The sequence below is a fragment of the Schistocerca gregaria genome, chromosome 2 (assembly GCF_023897955.1).
Source record: "Schistocerca gregaria isolate iqSchGreg1 chromosome 2, iqSchGreg1.2, whole genome shotgun sequence".
Taxonomy (NCBI): Eukaryota; Metazoa; Arthropoda; class Insecta; order Orthoptera; family Acrididae; genus Schistocerca; species Schistocerca gregaria.
In genome coordinates, this window is record NC_064921.1 from 468,419,892 (window position 1) to 468,446,325 (window position 26,434).

General features: G+C 36.7%; 1 protein-coding gene across 2 annotated transcripts in view; it reads left to right on the plus strand.

Annotated features, from left to right (window-relative positions):
- Positions 1-25,888, plus strand: part of LOC126326269 (cyclin-C) — a 40,587-nt gene extending 14,699 nt beyond the window's left edge. For both annotated transcript variants that reach the window (XM_049995628.1, XM_049995627.1), the window contains 2 exons: positions 52-303; positions 25,437-25,888. In XM_049995628.1, the coding sequence (XP_049851585.1) occupies positions 52-303; positions 25,437-25,639 (455 nt within the window). In that variant the 3' untranslated portion in view covers positions 25,640-25,888. The remainder of the gene's footprint in view (positions 1-51; positions 304-25,436) is intronic.
- The last annotated feature ends 546 nt before the right edge of the window (positions 25,889-26,434 follow it).

Sequence of the window (26,434 nt, forward strand, 5' to 3'; positions counted from 1 at the left end):
ACCTGCTTGAACTTAGTTTGTAATAAGAGGTTTTCCTTTTTTTTTTTACAGTAAAGAACAAATTCAGCTATGCCTATACACAGGAATTTCCTTATCGTACAAACCATATATTAGAATGTGAATTTTATCTTTTGGAAAATTTGGATTGCTGCCTCATTGTTTACCAACCATATAGACCACTGATGCAGCTAATACAAGATATTGGGCATGAAGAACAGTTACTGGGACTGGCATGGCGAGTTATAAATGATAGCCTACGTACAGATGTGTGCCTGCTATATCCACCGTATCAGATAGCTTTAGGTATGGCAGCTCTTTCTTTTAAAACTATTTTAGTTAATTCCTTGTAATTTAAAATGTCAGTAATTTGAAAGTTTTAGGAGTGGTATATAAAAGTATTTCAGTTGTCATGATAGTCATAGTTGTAAACTACAGTGATTCATTAAAATAAGAAATTGTCTAATAATAGAAATCAGGAAAGATACAGAGGTCATGTGTACTGCTATCAGCTTAAAAACATCGTGACTAATGTTTATTACTGTTCGTTGAAGGTTATGACTACAAATTATAGAAACTGTTAGTTATGCTTATTGTGCTATGGCTGTCAGATGTTGTTTTTTTTTCAATATTATCATACATTTGAGGTTTTGAAAGTAACTGATTTATTTTAAAAACACTCTAAGATGTTTTACCAACATGGTAGTGGAATGCGGGTGATAAGTTTTTCATAAAGGGTGACAGGTTTAACTGATTTTGATGGTAACTAGAAGTCATGGAAGTGCAAAAGACGAGATGATTGCAGATGATAGGTAACAAATTGAAAACTGACAGCCAAAGAAAGTCGGGTAATCTAATGAATTATAATGAAGACTATTTTAGAAAAGATAAGATTTTTGACATTGATTACGGTAAATTGGTTAAAACAGATGAAAATGCGTAAAATTAATAAACCCACCTTGCTGCATGAATATAGGCTAATGGAAGGGCAAGGAAACACCTAATTTTGTTGCTCAGCACCAAGTCACTTTGTATTACTTGAAAGCAAAAACTGCCAGAGGTACTTGGGACACGCTACATAAGATTTATGAAGTTCACTCAGCTGAAAACATTGATTTACTTACACACACATTTCATATCGTCATCTGTACAAGGTCATCTAGCGTAATTTGAAGACTTACAAACTCAACTTTCTCTGTTAGACAAACCAATCAATGATGGTGAACCTTGTGTACGATTTTTGCAAACTGTGCCAAAAAGAGTTCAATTACATTTGTTACATGGCCTGATTTATCAGCTGAAGGGGAAACATGGAATAAATTACGAAAATGGAATTTAAATTCTGAGTTGAGAATAACATATCATGATGATAAAAGTGATGGTGCAGCAGTTATGACAGAAATGTAGGCTAACAGCAATGAGGGCCCAATAAGACTACATCTGAAACAGATGTATTAAAAAGTCTCATTATAAAACAAATGAAGATAGAAAAAGGTTTTATGTGTGAGACTGGTGATTTACCAAAACAATGTAACATAGATTTCGTGTGTTTTAGCAGTAAGGAAATGGGTCATCAGTCAAATGAGTGCCCTAGCATAGAGAGAAGAAAGGGTTGTGCTATGTTGTCAACTTTTGTGTAACATCAATGGGAAATTGAAGAAATTTAACCCCACAGATATTTTGAAAATTGAGAAGACAGTTTCATTGTGAGACACAATTTTTTTTCTGTGGATGCAAACAAACTGGTTAGTGAAGAGTGGTACATTGATGGTGGTACAGTGTATTATATAACAATTCTTTGTGTTCTGTACACCATGTATGAGCCATCTAAAACTCTGAGAAAGATGGATAGTGCCCAAAATGATGTACAGATTGAAGCATTTGTTACCAGTCAAATTAATGTACTGGTATTCAGTGGACAGAAATTGAGAGAGCGATATTTTGATGATGTTTGGTTTTGTCCATATGAATGTTGTGGTTTACTTTCTCTTAAGAAAGTTGCACAAAAGGAATAGATCAAGAAATGGAAAATGATGATGAGTGTGTGTATTTTTCAAAAACAATATTGCAATTGCTGCTGCTGTAGTCAGTGTTGTAAATGAGTTTTATCATTGAGCTAATGAGGTTTTTCATCAAGAAAAGCCTTTTGTTTTTTGAAATTGATGATATCTTATAGAGACTGCATGGAAAAATGGGTCATCAGAGTGAATGCTTTGTGCGCTAGTTTTTGAAGGGCGGTGGTAAAAGGAGAATGATTTATACCAGCTTCTGTGACGGGGTGTATCTGTGGTAAAAATCATCAGTTGGTATTTGGAGAATAGAGTGCAGAAACCCACCAAACATGGAGAATTAGTTTACACAGATGTTTGTGGGCAAGTAGAAGAAAATGGTTTGCATGGTCATTGATACTTTCCTGTTTTTAACACTTTCGCACCGGTGAACTTCTGTAGAAGTCGGGAGGGACTGTGTCCTTCAGCTGGAGGACTGCTATAGCAGTTCCATCTCTCTTGGGATTTCTCCATGTCATTACACTTGGTTTCTGCGGAAGTTTGACCTATGCGGCATCTGGTGGCCATCTTGTAAGATTGTAATTAGCAGTAAAGTTGCAAGATGGCAGTTGCATTCAGTTTCAAAGTGTAGTTTCAGCTTCTGTTGCACTACTGATTTCCCATCTTGTTTCTGTTCTGTACTGCATTCCTCACTTAGTTTCTATCAAGATTAATATGGCAGAGAAATGATGTACTGTGGAGGGTGTTGGCACCTCTGGAGATGTTGTAGCTACAGTAGTAGAGCCATATTTACGAAAGGGAGACACCCGGTATTGTGACAACAGGTACTTTTGTTGGTTGTATGACTGAACAACCAAGGCATGTGGTACAGTCAAGCACACAAAGAAAGATATAACTAATGTGGCTGAAAAATTAAAGCAAGGTGAGCTTACTTTGTGTTCTGCATCGTGGTTAGTGTTGGCATTAAAATGGTGTGACAAGAGAGAGGTATGAATGCTTTGGACAGTCTACTCTACAGAAAAGGTGTAAACATTGAAGGTGGATCATCAAACAGAAGAAATTGAAATCTGCAGCAATATTGACTACAATAAATCTGTGGATAAAGGTGACATGGATTAGACAGTTGAAAGCATCAGAAAATCCACCAAATGGTACTGGAAGTTGTTCATTCACATTGTGGATACGTCACTTTTTAAGTCTTATTGCCTATACAAGAATTTATAAAGAAAAGTAGCTGTGCCAACTTTCAAGTGGGAGTCATACAGGAAATCTAGAAAAAGATAAACGAGAGAAAAGATGATCTGCTGGAGAAAAGAGATCTGAACTCCCATCGAGACTGATAGCAAGACCTCATGTGCCTGACGAGTGGAGCAGATACAGAACTTGTGTTATCTGTAAGGAGCAGAAGAGGAGGAAGCAGATCAAAATGTGATGTAAGTAATGTAATACAACACTGGGCACCTTTTCCTGTTTCAAGAGTTATGATACACAGAAGTAGCTTTGAAATGTAACACTCTGTGCGATGAAATTGACATAATGTAATGTATTGAAATGTAATGTGAGCCAAATGTAAACTAACATTACTATACATGGGAAAACAGAAATAATGTTAGACATACATTTTAAATAAAGAGCCCCCACCCCACTAATGCTGTGTCCAAACCTACAGACCTGAAAAAAGGCTTGGAAAAAATTACACAAATTGTCTAAAGGATCCAGAACATCCTTTTTATTCAAAATGAAGAAAAAACATTTGAATATATGTATCAATATTTTCCTAAATAAGTATATGTTATAAAGTCTTATCATTGTGATTAAAGTGAGAGCGTGAAAGCAGATACTGAAAAGTACTGGTGGGATGGGAAAAGATGCTGTACGGCTTGCACAGCCAGGCAGGACAGGCTTTTGTCCTCAGCACATGACTCGACTTCACTTTGCAGACGTGAAAGGGTTAAAAATAATCTTTCCATTTTGAGGGTAGCCTATGTTTTACTACCCTAGGGTGAAATTAAAGAAAAGTTACCACTGGCTATTACAATTATAAAGATTGAAGTTGAAATTCCTGTGAAAGAATTAAGTATTGATGATAGCAAGAAGCTCCATAATAAAGATGAACATAGGTTTGCTGACTCAGTTGGACTGAAATATTCACTTGCTGCACCATATACTCCACAGCAGCCTGGAGTTGGTGAGTGGGAAAATAAAATCCTATGTGAGATGACATGTTTTTGGCTCTGCTTTGCAGATCATGTGTGAAGTGTTGTGGGATGAGGCAAATCTGGCTGTAACAGACGTTCTGGATCGTTATGATCCCACAAAGATTAAAAGTAAAACCCCAGTTATAACATTCGTAAATAAGGGAGATCTGCTGAAATTTTATTTTTGCATGTAAAATCTTCACACCTAGGACATTTGGAGTGCTGAAGTTGCATTTGTGTAGATGTTCCATGGACGTAGCCTGGTTTGTTTATTTTTTGTGTGACCGCTTATTTTTTTTTATATATCTCATCAGGTTATGGGTGCAGAATAATTGCATAATTCCGGCACATAATTTTATTACATCTTGGGTTTCATACATGATTAGAGTTGCTCTATGCATCATATGTGATTTTTCTTTTTCCCATGTACCGTGTCAGATGAAGGGATCAAAAGGAGTGTCATGAAATTAAACGGATCAAATTCAGGCTTTATTTGACACCTACAGCATTAGAGATGTTGTGGACAGCCCGAGAGCAAAACCTGAGGATTTGACCGTGTCTGATGGAACACTGTTGGTGAAAGACAATGCTTGTGCCATGTGTTGCATTTCAACCACAATTGAGTACACATAACTTGAATTTTTGATAAAGTGAGGTGGATGACTGTCTCACACAAAAATCTTCCACAAGTACTACATGAACGTGAATGATACGGTGTCAACTCGAAGATGTGGGTGAAATTGTGTTGGACATAGTGATCGTGGCTAAGATCCTTGTAAGCCTTTTCACAAAGTTCCACACACCAAGTCATGACGTGTGACAGTGTGCCCGCAGATCAGCGAATGATCCGGTAACTCCAAGAATGGCTCAGTACTGAAGAAAAATGACTGTGACATAGAGGAGGTGTCCATCATGCTGGCAGCGACTTCATCACAAGGCTGGAAGCAAGAGCACATGAGTGTGAAGGAAAAGAATCTGAGTCAGGAGAATTTGAGAGGAAAATTGATTTACTATACGTATGGGAAGGAAGGCCATCTGCCGAGAAATTGACACTATAAGGAGAAGGAAAACAACGAGCAAGAAAAAGGTAATGTAAATAACGTAAGTGCTTTTGTTGTCACAGATGGAGGGTCATACGAAAGAGTTCTGCATGTAAAGTGATTTGCGAGAATTTGCTGAACGCTAATGTATGTGATGTCGTGACTATCAACAGTGGGGCATTGCGGCATGTCACTTTTTGGCTGGAGTGGTTCAGTGAAATTTGCGAGTGTCAAGACATTGAAATTTCACTTGAGACACTGCTAAATGAGAAGCGCAAGGAATCAGATCAATTAAAATAAAGAAAATGGTTCAAATGGCTCTGAGCACTATGGGACTCAACATCTATGATCATCAGTCCCCTAGACCTTAGAACTACTTAAACCTAACTAACCTAAGGACATCACACAACACTCAGTCATCGCGAGGCAGAGAAAATTGCTGACCCCGCTGGGAATCGAACCCGGGAACCCGGGCGTGGGAAGCGAGAACGCTACCGCATGACCACGAGCTGCAGACTAAAATAAAGAAATTTTTATTGGGCATTGGGTAGATGAATTGACAGTGTGGTGTGTGTCCTTAAAATAAGAAAGTATTTGTTTTCTTTCTGTGTTTGTACAATGAGTGGGTATGAAGTAAACTTTGTAGATAAGTTTGTAAACCTTTCTCATGATGATTTTGCCATTGCTCAAGGGACAAAACAAGAAAACCAGATTTACAGAATGCTGTTTGTATCAAACACCCAGTGTGATGTGAATTTGACAACCACAAACATCTGGCATGAAGGATTGGGTCATAAAAATGTCAAAACAGGTCTTATTAAGGGAATAAGCATGTCTGATGTGGTGTCATTTTTCTTGTGAAACATATCGCATGGAAAGTCTCATAGTTTGTCTTTTAACAAGAAATTCGGAAATTGGAGATTTCATACACAGTGATGTATGTGGACCAATGTAAGTCTAATCACTTGGTGATGCAAAGTATTTTGTAACATTCACGGATGACAGCTAGTTTTTGTCATGTCTGTTTTTTGAGAAATAAATCCGACATTTGTGATCGTGTCCAGGAATTTGAGAAGTTTATGTCGAATAGGCTGTGTGAAACTACGAAGATCCTGAGGATCAATCGAGGTACTGAATACTTAAACAAGAATATGAAGAGCTCTGTCATCAGATGTGAGATAGCGTTTGACGACAACGGCACCATATACTCCTCATCAAAATGGGAAGACAGAATGAAAACAGAACCATTATCAAGTCCGTGAGGTCTAAGCTCATTGCGGCAAATATTCCAAAAATTTTGTGGGCAGAAGCAGTTAGCACCACTGTTTATATACTGATTCAGACTTGATTCAAAAGGGAAGAAATGCAACACCATACGAATTACGGACAGATGAAAACCCCAATTTTCACATGAGAGAACTTTTGGAGAAGCAGTGTTTGTCCCTGTTCCTAAATTGCTCTGCTGGCAGCTGGAACTGAAGGCCAAGAAAATGTCCATGGTAGGATATCAGGGAGAATCTTGCAAGTACGGTCTTTTTGATCCAGGAAACAAGAAAATCGTTGAATCCCACAATGTGACTTTCAATGAGGGTACCATGACTATCCATAAACCTGTTTTGAAGCAAGATTGTGTTGATTTATGTCTTTTAGTTTTGTATTTTGGATACGAACACCGAAGAGCGAGAGGGAAGTACAAGTAGAGAGGGATCGAGATAATGAACAACCACTTGAAGATCAACAGGGGTCTTGCAGCAGGATCCGGTCTTGACCCCAGGACAGATATTATGCGAACGAAGCAGATTATTTTGAACCGAACACTGTTGAAGAGGCAATCTGGTGTCCAGACAACAAAAAGTGGAAATGAGCAATTGAAGAGTAATTTGAAGCACATCAAATGAATGAAACTTGGATCATCGTGCCAAAAGAGACACAAAGGTTGATAGGTTCAAAGTGGGTTTTCAAAATTCAAGCACTGAAAACTAAAAATGGTCCCCAACATAAAGATCGACTTGTCGCACGAGGATTTATTCAACATCATCGTCTGGACTACGACAAACTTTCCTACTGGTAGTGAGATGTGACTCACTATGCAGAATTCTCACGATTTTGGCTGAAGATTTTGAAATGTTGCAGTTTGATATAAAAATTTCCTTTTTATATGGAAAACTGGATGAGGAAATTTATATGTCTGTACCACAAGATGTAATGCTGGACAAGGACAAATATATATGCGAGCTTAAAAAGGTCAATGTATGGTTTAAAGCAGGACTCATTTTGTTGGAATCGAACACTTTGTCATTTCTTGAGAAAGTTTGATTTTTAAAGAGAGCAACACTGATAATTGTATTTTCACTGGGAAAGTTGGAAATGATTGGTTTCTTGGCTTCTTATGGAGACAATGTCCACCTCGGTAGCGGAGTGGTCAGCGTGACAGATTGCAGTCCTATAGCCCCGGTTTAAATCCCTCTTTGCGAGTCACCAAGGAATTGTAAAGAAGCAGTGCGATCTGAAATTCATGAACAACAGAAGACAGAAGAAAGTAGTGGAGGAAGAAACGAATTCTTTGAAGAAAACTAAAACATGGGAATTAATTTTTCTACAAAATTAAATGCAAATAATGAAGTGGTTCTGTATAAGGTTCTTCTGGTGGCAAAAGGATTCATTGAATTATTTGGAATGGATTATGTTCATACATTCAGCCCTGTAGCAAGATTTGAGATGATGAGAGCCCTCTTGAGTGTTGGAATTCAGTAGGATTGGAGTAGAAGGCAATTTGATGCAAGGGCATAATATCAGAATGGTGCTTTGAAGGGGGAAATTTACATGTATTAACCAGGGGCGTATAATGATGGCACATGACGGGTATGTGAACGGCTGAAGAGTCTCTACAGTTTAAAGAAAGCCTCAAAATGCTGGTGTGAATGTCTTGTTAAATTTATTAATGAATGTAATTTACTGGAGAACTGTTCAGATTTATGTATGTTCTGTAGTGGAAACCTGGTACTACTGTACTTATTTATAAATATAACACAGCATACATAACATCATTTTAGGGGATATGACAGGTAGCCTATGGGGATAGGACAGGTAATCAGTTGTGGTTCTGTTTAAGGAGCCATCCTGTCATAAGCCTTAGTGATCCAGGAAAATCCAAATCAGGGTGGCTGGACAGAGCAGCTCAAGCCTCCCATATATGAGGTCAGTGTCCTAACAGCTGCAGTGCCTCATTCAGTAATTCTCTAACGAATAATATTTCTTCACTTAACACACAAATTGTATCATGTAACTTGCCATATGAAACACAGTTTTCTTCTTCACTACCCACCGATGACTCCTGAACTGGGAAGATGCTGCTATGCCCCATGACTCAGTTCTGGACTCCATATTCAATTATGTTCTACTGTACACCTGAAAAATTAAGCCAATAGGTATTACTATCATGCATTATACATCAAGACACATGATATTTGTGAAAGCAGTAAACCATAATCAAGTATTGAACGTGACAAGGTGCTGTATTTATCCCCTTTCATTATTATCCACTACTGAGGGTCCTGTAAGTAATCTTTAATTGTGTCATTACATTACTTGTGTAGAACATTTTAGCTGCCTTTTTAAAAACATGTTGTAGTAATCTTTTTCACTTCCTTTGTATGATTTTTATCCTCGCATATAAAATGTTGTTATGAGTGTTTTCTTTGTTTTTCCTAGGTAAATGTAACTCCCAACTGGCTCTTGTTTCATGATTATATATATAGAACTACTAGTGCAGTATTTATTATTATTTTCCCTGGTATGCACAACAGATTGGTGTATTTTCTCACTTGGTGCAGTAAGGATGCCCCCCCTTTTTTTTAAATAGCTCTGTACAATGAGCCCAACTACTATTTTCAGTTAAGATTCTCATGGCCCTTTTATGCAGTTCAAAAACTGTTTCCATGTTTAGTGTCTTTTATCCCTAGAAAATAATCCCATAGCTAGGAATTTAGTGTATGTAGGCATAGTGTGTCACCATAAGACATTGGCTTTTACAAACTGATGCTAAAATCTAAGAGAATAGTACGTTATTTTTGTCAGTATCTTGGAATGTTCACTCCATGTTAGCTGACAATGTTCATCCCTAACAATTTTGTGTTTCCTGTACACTCTATTGATTTGTCATCTATGCTTAAAGTGACAGAGTTGCTTTCTCTCTTTGTGCTGAAGCGCATACTGTTAGTTTTTAATTTATTACATGCTGCCTGATTATAAACATCCTTGGGGGTTTCATGTGCTTTCCCAAGTAGGAGTTGTGATGTTTTACGAGTGACTATAATGTTGGTGTCATTGGCAAAGAGCACTTTTTCTCCATGTCTTGAACTGTCTGGAAAATCATTGATAGGCATCAAGAACAGGATTAGACCCAATACACTACCCTGAGGAGCAGCTACATTTATGTATTTTTTGTCTGACAGTTGTTCTACTAAAGTTTTATCATTATAAGACTTGTGAACGATATCTTCATACTGCATCCTGTTTTCCAAATAAGGCTGAAACCACTCATTCATTGTTTGTCTTGTATCTAGCATTCCTAACTTCCTCAGTAGTATTTTGTCACCTGTGTTAAAAGCCTTCGACAAGTATAGGAAAATGCCTGTAACATTATCATCCCTATAAAGTGCTTCAAGTATCACTTTCGTGTACTCTGCAATGGCCGATATTGTACTTCTTCCACTTGTGAAACCAAACTGTGCTTCATTAAAGAGGCTGTATTTATACAAGTAACTTGTCTGTCTCTTGTTCATGATTGCTTCAGTTATTTTTGAAAACGAAGACAGCAGTAGAACAGGCCTATAGTTTTCCATACTTTTTGCATTATCTTATTTTAGTAAGGGCACTACTCATGCATCTTTTAGGTACTGTGGGAAATATCTGAACTAAAGGATTCTTTTATTGAGAACTTTTAACATTGCAGCGCGTCAGCAATCGTGAATAATTTAATGATTATAAGGAATCCGCCTTGATTGCAGATAGAAACCTCATGTTGACCTAGGTTTCAGCACGGATAACCATGCCTTCTTCAAAACACTCTAAAACTACAAACTGCCTAAAGAGGCATGGTCCAACACTAATACAGAATACCCAAAAGGGCAAAAGACTCGCATGAAATGTAAAATAAATGGTACATGTGTATCATGTCAATAGTTGTACTTAGCTCAAACATTAGCAGCATGCTTCCTCACCCCAGCCAACGTTCGGTGGGCTGCGGGCTCTCAGGTAAACTGAGGTGGAGCCAACAGGTAGGCTGTGAGAATGTCAGAAAGAAACGCGCATGCGCAAATTGAGAAATCGTCTCCTTTCGTATGATTGGCATAAAATGTGATCTGATGACCGGGTCAAAGGCACAGGAAGTTAATGCTTGTGTATGTATAATGTCCTAGCTTGAGGACGATTTTATAGAATTATAGAACGTGGATAGGCTGAAACTATATATGTGGGATAACAAATTCCATGGATGGTCAGAACGTGTGCACGCAGAACAGAGAGAATACCATCAGCTAGATGCAATCTATAAATATGGGGGATGAATAACCCATTTTTCAATTACTTGGGGTCAGTGAAAGTATTTGATGACTATGCTTGGATAAGCGTGTAATGTTACTATATTAAATTTTAAGCACTATTGACCAGAAAAGGGTCAAATTAGTATGACAGTCTGAATGTAATTTTGTGAGAGGGCGTACAATGTCACCTTCATTGCCCTTAAAATCTAATGACCGACAGAGGTAATTTTGAATAGTGCTATTGGATATGTACCAAAATAGTGAAAAAAGAACGTAAAGCTAAACTAGTTTCTTAAAGTCAGTTACTTGAGAGACTGAACCATGAAGCTTAATCAAGTGAGATCTGTGAATGCATATAGCTTGGAACAGACAAACTACCTTTATGGTCTAATAGCTGTTGACGTGAAAGGTCAAATAATGTAACTGGCTTAATATACATGCGTGAAAGGATGTACAGCATCGCTTTCATTGCCCTTATTATCTATTGATCGACAGAGGTCAAAGTGATTAGTGCTATCAGGTGTTACCAAAATGGGATGCAAAGTTACATGTATGTGTGTGAAGAGGCGTATGACGTCACTTCAACCTATTTTTAAAAAAGGTTAAGGATTTATTTCCTAATTTTAGGTCAGAGCTCGAACTTGGAATGAATATGACTTTAAACATCCCTGCATCACCATATTCAACTTGGATAATAACAACTAAGTGGAATGGCTATTTGGACCATATTAGAAATATTGGAGCTTTAAGAAGTGAGAATACTGTCAACATATACAAGAATCACTCATTATAAGGCTTTAAATGAAAGGAAAAAACATGTAATGTATTAGTGTGCTCACTTTTGTAAGGGCAGCCATCATAACTAAAATTAAGGGAACATTTAGTACAAATGGCTCACGTGCCTAATCCCCTGGCCAGTAGTGAGCTGCTTCATTCTGAAGTTTAAGGGTATGAAATTAGACATATTAGAAGACATGGATATTTTTAAACATCTATGGTATGACAAAGACTGCATCCTTAATGACCAACTCCAGTTAAAAAACAAAAATTTTTTGGGAATATTTTATCCCCTTGCTCAGTGCTTCACATTTTACCATACGACACAGAAGATAGCTGATACATTCATACGGTTGCTTGGTGTCACGGATGGTCAATTCGGCGCCACCTCAGTTTACCTGAGAGTCCGCGGCCCACTGAATGTTGGCTGGGGTGAGGAAGCTTGCTTCTGACGTTTGAGCCAAGTACAGCTATTGACACGGTGCACATGTGCCATTTATTTTACATTTTATGCGAGTCTTTTGCCCCTTTTGGGCAATCTATATTAATGTTGGGCCATGCCTCTTTAGGCCGTTTGTAGTTTTAGTGTGTTCCGAAGAAGGCGTTGTTATCCGCATCGAAACCTAGGTCAACATCCAGTTTTCAATTTGCAATAGAGGGAGATTCTTTATAATCATTAAATTCTTTTATTGTATTTGTTAATGGGCCTTGTATGACATCTATGCACACCTTCAGGTCAGAGACAGGAACTTCATCTATGCCTGCTGACCTTTTATATTATAATTGTTGTACTGTCTTCTTAACTTCAAACTCTGTTGTAGGAAACATTTCCACTTTGGTTGTTGTGTAAGTCATTGTGGAACCTACATGTGTTTCAGGAAGATTTTGCTGCAGCTTCTCCACAAACAGAGCAATAATTTCAAAAATTCCCTAATTCCTGAAGACTGTTATTGTATCCCCATCTTTAATTTGTATGTTGCCATACTTGTCTACCTTTCTCAGTTTATTATTGTACAACACTCCACACAACTTTGCTTTTATTTTCTGTGTTATATACTAATGTGTCACTGAATGATTTTTTGCCCCAAGCAGTACCCTCCTGTATATTTTTCTATACCTGTGGTAGTGCTCAAGGAACTGTGGATTAGGCTTCTGCAAAGAACTGAGAAATTTGAGGACTTCCTAACACCCGCAGTTGTCCATCCATTTTCCTTAGCTGCTGCAGTTGAAGTGGCTACTTTTGAAAATGTCACTTCAAAAACTAATTTAATCCATGTGCAAAATTGAGAGAAAGTAACATCTACATTGCTTTCTTTACATGCCTTGTACCAGGTTCGATTTGCCAATGATGTTAAAAAAGTATGTATCTTATGATCTGAGAAAATGCTTTTGTTGGCCTGCAGTTTTGCACGTTTCACTGAGTCTGTCTTTAGCTTTATTGTCTAGCAGTAATGATACAAAATGCCAGGACCTTATTAGTACTTTTACGCTGTCAATGTCTGTAAGTATATGGCCCAAAATTGTGGCGGTGTTTACCATTTGTGCCACAGCGAAAGTCTCAAAATGTTTAGGAAGTTATTTCTAACTTCACACTGAACACCTGTACTAATATTCATGTCACAACATACTATTAGGCTAGTTTTGGGGACGGAAACCCCTTCCAAGGCTTTAGTTAAATTATTGAAGAAAGTGTCCACATTACTGCTTGGTGTACGGTAAATACACATAATGATCACCTTGTAATCAGCTGGCTTTGTTTCTTCAATGGCTGAAAGTTATTAGTGTTTATAGACACTAAGTGTAGGTAGATCTACTCACTTTAAATTGTGTGCCACCTCTGATATAGATAATGAATCCCTACCCTTCAAGGTAAGCCTTAGTAGCATCTTGCACATCCATACGATGATAATACTACAGGATGTTCACAAATTCCCATTATAAATTTCTAGGCTTTTAGAGAGGAGTGAGTACATAATATTTTGAATAGGCACATCTGGAAACATACTGTTTCCTTTTTACAAAAGTTTCAGTTCAGGTATTTACGTCATCCACAGCTGCTTGAGGAATTGAATTAGGTGTGTTCAAGTACAGTTATTAGGTAACAGTTCGACAGGAAACATAATGAAACATCTGTTATCTCTTAAGCACATTCGCTTGTATAAACACCTGAACATTGTATGTGTAAATTATTCCAAAATAGAAAAGAATCCAGCGTAGTGTACTTGCATAACAGTACTGATATATTACAACAGCGGCTCAGTGTGGCGAACACCAGTGTACCTACTAAGCATGACCTGGTACACACTACCCATCTCACATGGTGTCTCTTCAGTTTCTAGTACAGCAGCCAGAACTCGTGCCAGCAGATCTTCCTCTGTCTCTACAGGAATCTCGTAAATTAAACTTTGCATATGACCCCAGAAGTAGTAGTCTATACAGGTGATGGTCTGCTGTGTTACATGTCTTCCTGTCTACCCTATTGCGTGCCCGGACAAGCAACTCTGAGCCTTTTCTCTTTCCATCAGCAGATGTGGATGTATTAGATATCTGAATTGAAATCATCACAGAATGTAAATGGTATGTTTCTGGTCATGAGTTTCTATTAAAAATATTATGTACTCACTCCCCTCTGTAAGTCCTAGAAGTTTGTAAATGGAATTTGCGAACACCCTGTCAATGCTGTAATTCATAATCTCTACACCAGTGCCCCGTAACACACATTATGACGCTGTTTAAGGACTTCAGCTTCAAGCTGATGTATTTTATTTTTATTGGACTGCACATTTTGATGAATAATAGATAATTCTGAGCAAATCTCCATGGTTCTTGCACACTCTAGTGTGGTACATTCTATTTCCAACATTCACCATGCAGAAGTTTCTAATCTGGCTGAGATACTTTTAAGTGGTTTATCCTAAAAAAAAGGCCTACTTCTCCTGTCAATGACAGCATGTATTACACCATGTGTGACCCCACACCCACCCAACATACTCATACTGAGCGACTCCACCAACCTCCCTTTCCCAAACTTGTCGAGTTGCAGACCATGCCTAATGTAACCCCGTCTCCCAATAGCTCCACTGGCACTATCACAATGTGCGCCCTGCTAGCAGTCGTTAGCACCCCCTCCAGCTCTGCATTGACATTCCTTACAGCATGAACAGCCCCTATACAACCCCTAAAAAACACTCCATTTTAAATAAGCCTTCTCCATGATATCACATTTGAAACAGTCAGCCTACTAGTTGTAAGAAACGAGATTATAAATAATATCACTACTCATTTCACTCACAGATTTTTTGAGTTATGCACTTAGGTTCCTACCTAACCTAACCATCAACAAACTTGCCACATTACGAAAACAGCCAAATAATTGTGAGAAAGAACATTATAACAATCTAATTGTGCTCTTAGATCCCTGTCTAATGTTACCCTTGGAAATCATGCCAGATACGAAAACATTTCCGAAAAACAGGAATATAAGAATAATTGCTACTAGTTTCTCTAGCAACAGTTAAGCTGTGTTCTAAGGTTCTACCCTAACCACACCCTCGTAAATAGTGACACCTTTTGAATAAACAGTGTAATTTACAATCATCATAGTTTACGCCAGTTACTAAGTGAATCGCGGATAACATTTAATAACTGGACACTTTGCATTGTTAACTTGTGATCTCGCACAGCACATTGGATTAAAGCAGACAGGTGGAATTGGACCATATGCTTGGCACATGTTTTATTTTAAAAACAGTCTATTGTGTTTTATTAACAATTATCTAGACTGTACTACTTGTTTGTCTTCATTCCATTTCGATGGTCAAAATAACAAATTTTGGATTTACAATAAACTGACTTTTCCCCGTGATTGGACAAATGCATTGACTGCAAAATCATGCATTCAGAATAAAAATACTAAAACTGCAACACAAATTTATAACGTGTCACACTAAATTTGAAAACAGCATTTGAATGTACACCACAGTACAGATATTTGTATTGTATTTTAGAGAGACATTGTAAAACATTACACAGACATAAATGTTTCACAATAAATGAGGGCTGCAACTTGCTTCTACAGCAGTATCCTTAATTCATCAAATTTCTTAGTATCTGAATCCTTGTTTTATGCTTTCTCTTCTTTACAAACATCTGTCATTAAAAGAATAAAAGGGTGAGTTATCATTGACACTAAATAGACTATCTCATCGAAAGTATCTGAGCATCTGTTAATGGATATCAATATGAGGTAATACCTTCATGATAGCTTGAACTCTGTTGGGGACTCTTGCAACTGAATGTGAAACCTGAGTTTCTCCCGGTATATAGAATGTTCGAATAACTTATAGGAATGCAGTAAGATGACATCTTCAACAACTGCTGATATTTTGATGGGTGCCCCACTTTTGCAAAAATCACCTCAAAACTATTTGGTTTTGAACTGCAAACATATAAGGCCCTAAAAACCGATGACAAGTTGGAGGGCCAACATTCTGCTGTTACTCAAATCAGATATCTTTTATGTTCTAAAGTTGTTTAGCATTCTGTGTGGGAGATAATCTCAAAAATCTTGATGGCTAGGAAGTGAGCTCGAGTCAGCAAAACTGCAAGTAATTTATTTTTTTGTTTTTATTTTATTTTATTTTATTTATTTGCACATCGCTACAGCATTCAGCTCTACAAAATTATTTTTTTAAAACTGAAATGGAATAAGGGATACAATAAAAAAATAGTTTTCTCTTTTTTGTGAATCTAATAATTTGAGGTACAGTAGAGTCTTGATGGATCGAGGTGAAAGGGACCAAGACCATCTCAAACTGTTGAAAACTCATATTGTCGAAATGCATGTAGGGACGTTGAAAAGAATAAATAATGTAAAAACCTCACTTGTTTCCTCAAACTCCAACTTTTATATAGTTTTTGGTTGACAGATTCTTCAGAGCACTTCTTTGAGGAAAACTGTTCAAATTTAAATCGTGGTTTTTTTTTTCCGTCACCAACTGAAACTTTGTGGACACAGTATACGAGTGCAAATGTTTTTATTGTCTCTTTTGTTTAGTAGTTTCAATGTTTCTGACTTAACAATCAAAGACGTGAATTTCGTTTCTTTGTTACAGCACTCATTTTAGAAGGTTTACATACAAAACCAGTCAACAAAGATAACTAAAAACATCTCTGTACTGTATCAACAATGACAAATGTAAAACATTAGTTAACAACAGATGGTTTGGCTGTGTATACAATTAAATACTAGGAGAAGCATATGCATGAGGTCATTGACAAAGACACAGCAAGGGGGAGTGAGTAGTTTGGCATGTGTTGTGCCATGAGTGGGTGGGGGAAACATCGAGGATTGCTATGCAGTACAGTAATCCCCCCCCCCCCCCCTTTTTTATGCAGCTTGAATTTATAGGAAACTTATAATTCCGAGACTTGAATTATTGAAGCACATTACTTCAAAAGTGTAACTTTTTGTGTTCTCTTTTATTAAAACTTTTTTCTCCAAACATTTTCATCATTTACATTATGTGGTCTGTAGAATAGGTTTCCTCATGACATTCTACAGCAAATTAATGAAACCTATAAGAAAATTAAAGTAGCTTGAAGTAAACATAAGGTTAGGATCCTAAAAGAGACCTCTTCAAGCTTTGGCCTCTGGCACTTACAGAAGTGTATCATCAGTTTGGGATCCTGCATAAAAAAATCCTTATGAGGTTTGGGAACCTGTTCTACAGAAACCCATTCATGGCTGCTATTGCACAGCTGCCGGACATGGGCCCTATTGCAATAGGGATGCTGGTTTTCTTCTTTAAAAGGAACTAGTAGTGGTTAAGGCTTCATGGGCCATAGTGTGACATTTACATAATTTTTCTTGTCTACACTAATTTTTCACGTTAACCCACATTAACCACAAAATATAGTAACACAAAGTGTGCTATACCTTATCCCGAATTAAACTAGCATATCAGTAGCATTACACAATAAAAAGACATACTGATAATTCTATAAATCCATTCCATAAGAAAAAGTCAGGAAGTCTGCTGTGAACTTCGCCAAAATTTATACAATGTAAAACACATTTACACATTGTAAAACCTGCTGGCTATTTACATGATGTATGGTGCAGCTGATATGCAACAATTTTACTATCATCATCTCCATTGCCTTGGTAATGCACAGTTAAACTGTGAAGATTATTACCAGTTTGACTCTGTAGTTATAGCAGAAAAACATACTTAAATACATCACAATGAATAGTGACAAAAGGCACACCTTTTTAAGTTTTTAAATTTATTAGGACTTTATCTCTCTTTCTGGTCATCAATACTTTTGACATTGCCTTCGTCAGATAGTACTAAACAATTGTAGAACGTAATGAAAGATGCAATATTTAATTTGAGTACAAGCAAAATATGGACCCATTTTCATTGCACCTCCATCTTGTCATTGTGTGCTCGCACTGCAAAACCAAATACAGTTGTTTAGGTGGTTTAGAACATGGTCTTCCTAATGGAAATGATTCAAAAGAGTTTGGGGCAGACTCTTTTTTTTTTTTTGTAAAAGTGGGCTAAAAATTGCCATTTGTGGCATTTAAAAAAAATCATCAACTTTGCGCTCACTTTGTAAACTATTGGAAAGCAGCAGGAGAGTGAAATTTTATATTGCAGGTCCTTGTGTGGGTAAGTTATTTTGTGCATGGTTTCTGGCATATCCCGCAATTACTTGTGGAGATATAAAAGCTACACCTAGACGTACATCTACATTTAAGTGCCTGGCAGGGGGTTCATCAAACCACCAACACACAAATTCTTTATTACTCCAATCCCGTACAGAGTGTGGAAAAAACAAACACCTATATCTTTCCGTGTGAGCTCTGATTTCCTTTATTTTATTATGATGATCGTTTCTCCCTTTGTAGGTTGGCGTCAACAAAATATTTTCGCATTAGGAGTAGAAAGTTGGTGATTGAAATTTCATGAGAAGATTCTGCTGCAGTGAAACACGCCTTTATTTTAATTATGTCCATCCAAAATCCTGTATCTTTTCAGTGACACTCTGTCTCCTGTTTCGTGATAGTACAAAAATTGCTGCCCTTCTATGAACTTCCTCGATGTACTCTGTCTGTCATATCTGGTAAGGATCCCACACTGCACAGTAGCATTCTAAAAGAGGTTGGACAAGCATAGTGTAGGCAGTCTCTTTAGTAGATCTGTTACATTTTTTAAGTGTCCTACCAACAAAATGCAGTCTTTGGTTAGCCCTCCCCACAACACTTTGTGTGTTTCTTCCAATTTAAGTTATTTTTAATTGTAATTACTAGGTATTTAGTTGAATTTATGACCTTTAGATTTGACTGATTTATCATGTAATCAAAGTTTAATGAATTGCTTTTATCGCTCGTGTTGATGACCTCACACTTTTTGTTATTTAGTGTCAATTGCCAATTTTTGCACCATACAGTTATCTTTTCTAAATTGTTTTGCAATTACTTTTGATCTTCTGATGACTTTACTAGTTGATAAATGACAGCATCATCTACAAACAACCTAAGGTGGTTGCTCAGATTGTGTCCAGAATTATTTATATAGATGAGGAACAGCAAAGGGTCTATAACACTTCCTTTGGGAACACCAGAAATCACTTCTGTTTTACTCAATGATATTCCGTCAACTACTACGAACTGTGACCCCTCTGACAGGAAGTCAGGAATCCAGCCACATTCAAGCGAACAGTTGTACATGATTGTTAAGCATGGAGCTATTGTATCAGCATACTCTGAAAGGAACCTAACTCGTATACTGTCTGGACCAGAAGACTTGCTTTTGTTAAGTGATTTAATTTGCTTCACTACTCCAAGGATATCTATTTCTATGTTTACTCGTGTTTGCAGCTGTTATCGATTTGCATTCTGGAATATTTACATTGTCTTCTTTGGTGAAGGAATTTCAGAAGGCTGTGTTTAGTAACTCAGCTTTAGCAGCACAGTCGTTGATAGTATTTCCATTGCTGTTGTGCAGATTGTATTGTATCTTGCCACTAGCGTACTTCACATACGAACAGAATCTCTGTATTTACTGCCAGGTTTTGAGACAGTTTCATTGTGGAAACTATTACAAGCATATCATATTTTTAGCTTCTATAAAAGATTACAAATCTTGGGAATTTTGTGTCCATTTAAATTTGGCATAACTCGTTTTGTGTGCCAATAAAACTTCACTTTTTTTCTAGTGTCTGTTTTGTTGGCTGACTTTGCTTTAAATCTTCCATATACGAAAATTGCTCAGAAATTTTTTCTTTTATTACTTAAGAGAGTGCAAGAAGTTGTGCAACAAGGTCTAGTTTTGTTTCTTTCAAGAAAATATTGCAGGAGATATGTCTTAAAGTTGCCAAAAACTCATGGGTGCACTCTTGATAGCTGCACTGTGGGGTCAAACAAATGACTGCATCTCCTGAAGTATTAAATTAATTATTGTGAAACTTTACCAATGTTAATTGGGGATATATGTGATTGATTGTTGCTACAAAACTTTATGAAAATCCATGATGGTCATGCAGTAATCTCTAGACCACTTGGCATGGGATGACCCAACTTCCATTAAAATCTTAAAATTGTGCAGATGGTTATGAACACATTTCTCAATGGTACTAGCCAATACAGTTTCACATTTTACAAAGAAACTGCACAGTTCTTTACTGCACACAATTAAACTACCAAAAGTTCCATCATCCTTATTATGGCCTCTGAAGTAGATGTGCAGTTCATTACAGTTATCAATCAGCTACTATTAGTTAAAAAGGCAGAACATATTTCACATTTATGAAATGACAAAGTTTTTATCACAATGATGCCTCAACACATCTCACAAGGAACTACTTGAGTTCTAAGCCGTAAAAGCTCAATGATGTTTACGGCATTTGACACCCCAGGTGTAGTATACCATGAAACCACAATATTGGCTGCTAATGGGAACATGGGATGGGACTGGAGGCATCCAATGGTGAGCACAGCTTGAGGCTACAGAGCATAGGGAGATCCGGGTTGTAGGCTGGATAAGAAAGAACAGTCTAATAAAGTTTTGTGGTGATGTTTAACAAAAACTTGTTACGATTAGCTTCATAATGTGCAAGCAATTCCACACAGATGGTCCTTCATTGCTCTTTATGGTCTTCTGTTAGGCAGCAGAGAATCCAGCTACCACACACTTTTGAGTACCCCAACTGATGGAAGGGTGTATCAGCTCTACCAAGTGAGAGATGTCCAGTTGAGCAATGAGGTGTTTGATTGTGATCCATCAAAAACCCTGAATGAGAGTGTCCACTCATTTCAAAGTTGCAGGAGTCAGCTGTGTGCAGATGGCTGCCATGCAGAAAATTGGACAAGTTTGTGCAACTTCTTGCAGTGAAGACAGATGCCTTGCCCAATGACTCACTGTGCTTTTGGGTACTGCCAGATCTCTGTAGACATTCTGCAAGTGCCTATGAATACCTGTGATGCTCTGGTTTTCTGCCAAAAGAACTCTATGACAGTTCTGTGCTTGGAATGCACCTCCATTACAGATGCCATCTTCAAGGCTACATATAGCACCACCATCTACCAGAACTTCATGAAACTGTAGGGATTGAAGTGGAAGTAAGCCATGGTGTCCCACAACAGATTCTGCATTTTTCAACCAAAATTGGCCAAGAAAAAAGAAGTGTTGTGTTACTTAATGAACACTCCTTGTACTTTTTAAAATATATGCATCTTTGTCACAAATGAAAAATCTTAGCAGCTTTATACAATTGCTTCTGCTGGTGATCAATTGTTTCTTTAAATTATTTCTTCCTTACATGAACTGAGTGATGCACCTAATCAATGAGTGCGTCCTCCCCTCCACGGGGGTGTGTATTATGGGCACATACTGCTGTACTCAATTCACTTCCATTAGTTACATCCACAGAGCATAATGCTTTTTGCTCCTATTGTACTAGCATAATGTATCTGTTGGGCAATTTGTGTTAGAGTCAAATATCTGGGGTTTGGTTTGGTTGATCAGATGATGTTACCACTCCATGCCACACAAATTTCTTCTTGCCTGCATTCATAAACAGCATGCCTCAAAGTGGAGAGCATAAATCCTGATATTCTTGTACAGATATTGTGTATCCTTCATCATAAGGTTGATGCTTCTTGTATTTATAAATGAAAATAAAAGATTTCTCAATGGGAAAAACACGTGTATATTGTACTACAAAACATTTTAGCACTATCTGTAAACTATTATAACTGCCACTTTTAGATGCACATAACATAGCATAATGCAACCAAAAATGTTTTGTTGCTTATGCCTTATGACCTGTCAGTTCTAATTGTTTATTGGCAGTTTATACATGGCCATATTAATTACTTACAAAAGGACCTAGACATTTCCTCACTTAGTCTAGTAGGTTACTGGAAAAATATATTATAGTATACTTTTTTGTGAAATTAAAGTATGAAACTAAGTATTAAAAAGTTGTAGCCTGATATGCTTATCTGCAGTTGAGAAGCGTTCAGACATTTATACAGTAGTAACATCCGAAAAAGTGGTTCTGAAGACATTAAGAGTGAATGGAAATGTTAAATATTTTCTCACAGGCCTTAAAGTATAACTAACCATCCTAAAATGAGCATGTATTATTCGTGTACTGGTTCCTCTTGGCATACTTGGAAATCAGAAAAGTGGTGTTATATTTTTGATTGCTGCTACAATTTATAGCACCACAGTAAACTCTGAAATAAGACTGCATTTGCATTTTAAATGTTCCTCTGCATTCCACATACACAATACACAACCATTTCACAGTATGTTTGTATGTGCCACACACTTGGCAGAGCTGCAGTAGCGAAGTAGCAAAAACACTGTGGGGTTTTGTGACTTATTATGTTGGACTATGATAAAACAACAAAGGTGTTGAAAGTTGTAAGACCCAAAACTTAGGAACAGGGAAAAAGACACCCATGCCAGTAGATTCTTTGTGTTTACAGCACAGAGAGATTAAAACTAAAGGTTTGATTTGAAGGGGAGAGGAGACTGCACTGTAATGAGTTGCATCAGACTGTGATAAACAGTTTTAGCAGAAATTGTGTCCCCCATGTAAAACATACTTCATAGTGAAAGGGATAACATGCAATCATTTGTTACGGTGTATGTAAAGAAAACTTTATAACACATGCATTTTCCGTGTCTCCTATTCCTCTTAAAGTCTCTGCTGTGTTCTTCTTTATATATCCTACTCTATTACACATTGCCATTAAAACCATTATGTGATATCCACAAATAGCTAGTAGTTAATATTGTCTGTGTATTCCCTTGAAAGACATTTCATATTATTTTCTCAACAGTTAATTGTGGGAAGCATAAATCTTCCCAGTAGATCTCATAAGAAGTCTATTGTGTGTATCTACAACACTTGTGCCAATAAAATAAACCCATTACAAATGAATCCTTTGAACTACATCAGTTTCAAAATTATTTTCAGCATAGTGAAGATTCCACACGTGTTGCAGTGAATTTGCGCATAGTTGGTAAACCATTAATTGCTGTTACAGGCACAAATTTTCTGCTTATTCTCAACTTTTACAATGTTCCTCACAAGATATTATGTTATTGTAAATCAGAGAATTGTCTTTTAATTAAATGGGTCTACTGCACTTCCCTAATACATGCTTGATAGTGTTTGGTTTGTCTCAGTTTAGCTTTATTTTTCATCTGATCTTACATAAACGTATAGCTTATTGATTTTGTATTAGTATGCAACTTTATCAGAAGCCTTTTTAAAAGTAAGAAAAGAAAGTCTACCTGACTATTGTCTGCAGTAATATAAAATGTAATGCGAAAAAATTATAAATGAGTTTCAGGGAAAAAAAAATTATAATTCAGCAAATTGATCTTACAACTGATCTTGAATATCAGAATGCCTTAGACACCCTTTAGAAGTAAAAGACCAAAAGAAAAGAGGGAAAAAAAAAGAAACTACATAGAAATGACACAATAGAAGATACAGTAAAACGGAGAGAAGAATGGGGAAACATTCATTATTTAGTAAAAACAGTGAAAAATGGCTCAGATTCTGCTCTCATGTGCTGACTGTCTTTAATTTTGATGTTCAGTATGGTTCTTTAAGTTCCTTGCTTGATACCACTTCATCTTCCACCTACTTACCTGTTTTTGTATGTTTGAAGAATTGCCTCTTTTTCTGTTGCTGCAAACCAGTGCAAATGCCTTTGCTTTTTGAATGCAGTATTATCTCACTCTATTAAAATGATAAAATATTATACACATTTTCATCATTTACTTATTTGGAACTGCTGGCAGTTTCACAAACATTTCCTGGGATCACGCTCTATTATCTGCAGTTTGCACACTTGCTGAAATATCGCCTACCAAGTCATAAAATATTATACAAGGTCATGCCTAATTAAGAGTATTATTAAAATGTTGCATCAATCATTTACTGCTTGCCTTGTAGTATAGTATGAGTGAACTCTTCTTCGCTCTAACAATTTGATATGAGATTCAGCCTGTGGTACTACTAATTTCATATCTCATGTCTGTGTAAGGCATCTGTTTAGGGTCTATTACCACAGTCACAAATTGTGTGCAGAATAAAATATTTTTCATCTGTGATGTTGGTTATTACTCAACAGTCTAGATTTTCTTGCTCATCCACTGTGACTGGCCATGCGTCCTATCACTTCATAGTATGATTTTAGCCATATTGTAGGCCTCATGTGAACTTACTATTGAAACTTTCTGAGCTTTCTGGTTACAGAACTGAAAATAGATGACACTATAATGTCATTGAATTCTTTGTGTAATGTATATTAAGTGTGCACACATTGTTTTTTCTTATGAACACCCAGTTTTCTCGTCTGCAAATGATTGTGATATATAATATTCCCATACTCCTTTGTAGGAATACTATCATTCATGATTGCTCTCTTTATTCATGTTTTAAAAATATTTCATGTAGGATTTATGTTATTTTCTGAGTCATTTTATATTTACAACTTTTCTAAATAAGTTACTGCACTGCTTCATTCTTAACAGTGTTGTTTTGGTCATCAACTTTTAATGTTGGATTGATGCCATTCTTGGTTCTTGTTGCTTGCAAGCTATTCTCTTCATACCAGTACAGCTTGTGCATCCCATATCATTGACAATCTGCCTAATGTAGCCATCTCTAGGCCTGCTCCTGCAATTCTTTTCTTTTACCATACAATTAACTAGGATCTAAGAAATGACTTCTGTGTTAACATGTGCCCAACCACTCTCTCTTTTCATTTCAACATGTTCTTTGTGTGGTATATTTTCTCATTGACTTTAATCCAGAACATTTCCATTTTTAATTTATTAATGTACTTGATCTTCGACAGTCTCTTCTGTCACCACATTTCAGAGGCTTATAATTGTTTCATTTGTCCATTCTCATTGTTCACATTTTGCATTCGTAGAGAACAGTGTTCCAAATGTACCTTTTTGTGAATCTTTTTGAAATAGGTGGAGTTTAATTTTAAGACTTCATATTCAGCAGATTCCATACTACCTTTTCTGATAGTTAAAATAGGCAACAAACATTTAAGTGCAAGCTGCCTAGCTCAAAAATGCCAGCTGCAATGGACATATCTTATACACAGTTTTGAGTTTAGAAATATCAACAATAAAACATGTCCCCTGGCAGATAGGTATGTAAGCAAAGAGTCTCCTCACACAGTCAGCATATGTTTGTATTTAAGCCCTTAATAAAATATGAGTTCCAAACTTGTACATGGAATAAATGTTTTCATTGATCAGCAAGTTTAGTGTATTTTTGCTTAATACAAATTCTTAATTATAATTAACTGCATTTCAGGGTGCCTTCAGATTGCTTGTGTAATTCTCCACAAGGACTTAAAAACGTGGTTTGCTGAGCTGAATGTTGATATAGAGAAAATACAGGAAATTGCTAGGTATGTAATTAACCTATTTGAGCTGTGGAAATCATATGACGAAAAGAAAGATATACAAGCTTTGCTTGCCAAGATGCCTAAGCCCAAAACACAACCTAGCAGATAATGAACTTAAGGTTTTTAGAGGCATTCAACAATCATGGTGATACATATAGGTATATGAATTGAACAACAGCATTATTTTATTATTGTACTAATTATTATAATGTATTATGCATTATAAAAATAATTGACTAAATGTTTATGTTAAACATTTTTGATGAAACGGAAATTGTGATATCTGAGATATTGAGTGTGTGCTCCTGACTCTTTTATATCACTATGTGCATTTAAGAAATAAAATATTTTTAATGTATTAGCTTGTTACTTTGTTTATTGGACTGAGTTATTCCAAAGCCCCTGCCCTTGTTGCTCATATTTCATGTAATATTTTGTCTCCATCCCATCCAGTTGCCTACATTGCACACTGCAGGATAACTGAAGATTTCACTGCAATATGTAGTTCGGGTTGTGTGTTATACTCCAGTTGTTCATGCTTAACTCCATACGATTTCACACTGTACCCAGAAGTGAAGAGTGGGATTTATTTCGCAGTGAATAAGTGATGTGGAATACATAGCAAATAATTTGCAACAAATCTGGACCATACCATTACTTCTAGTGCTCCGAAAAATGGCCATAAACTTTTAAACTGATATTCAGGGCAAACATTACATACATTCAACAAATCATAACACACTTTGTTAGTGTAAAATGTGGTCATGCTACAATATAATGTCAATTGATATTTATGAATAATAATCAGCGAAAATTGCTCCTATCAGACCACAAAAAGTTGAATATTTTCCTATTCAAAAGACTCGGACAGGAAAGTGGGAAATCAGCTGCCTCAGTCCTCATC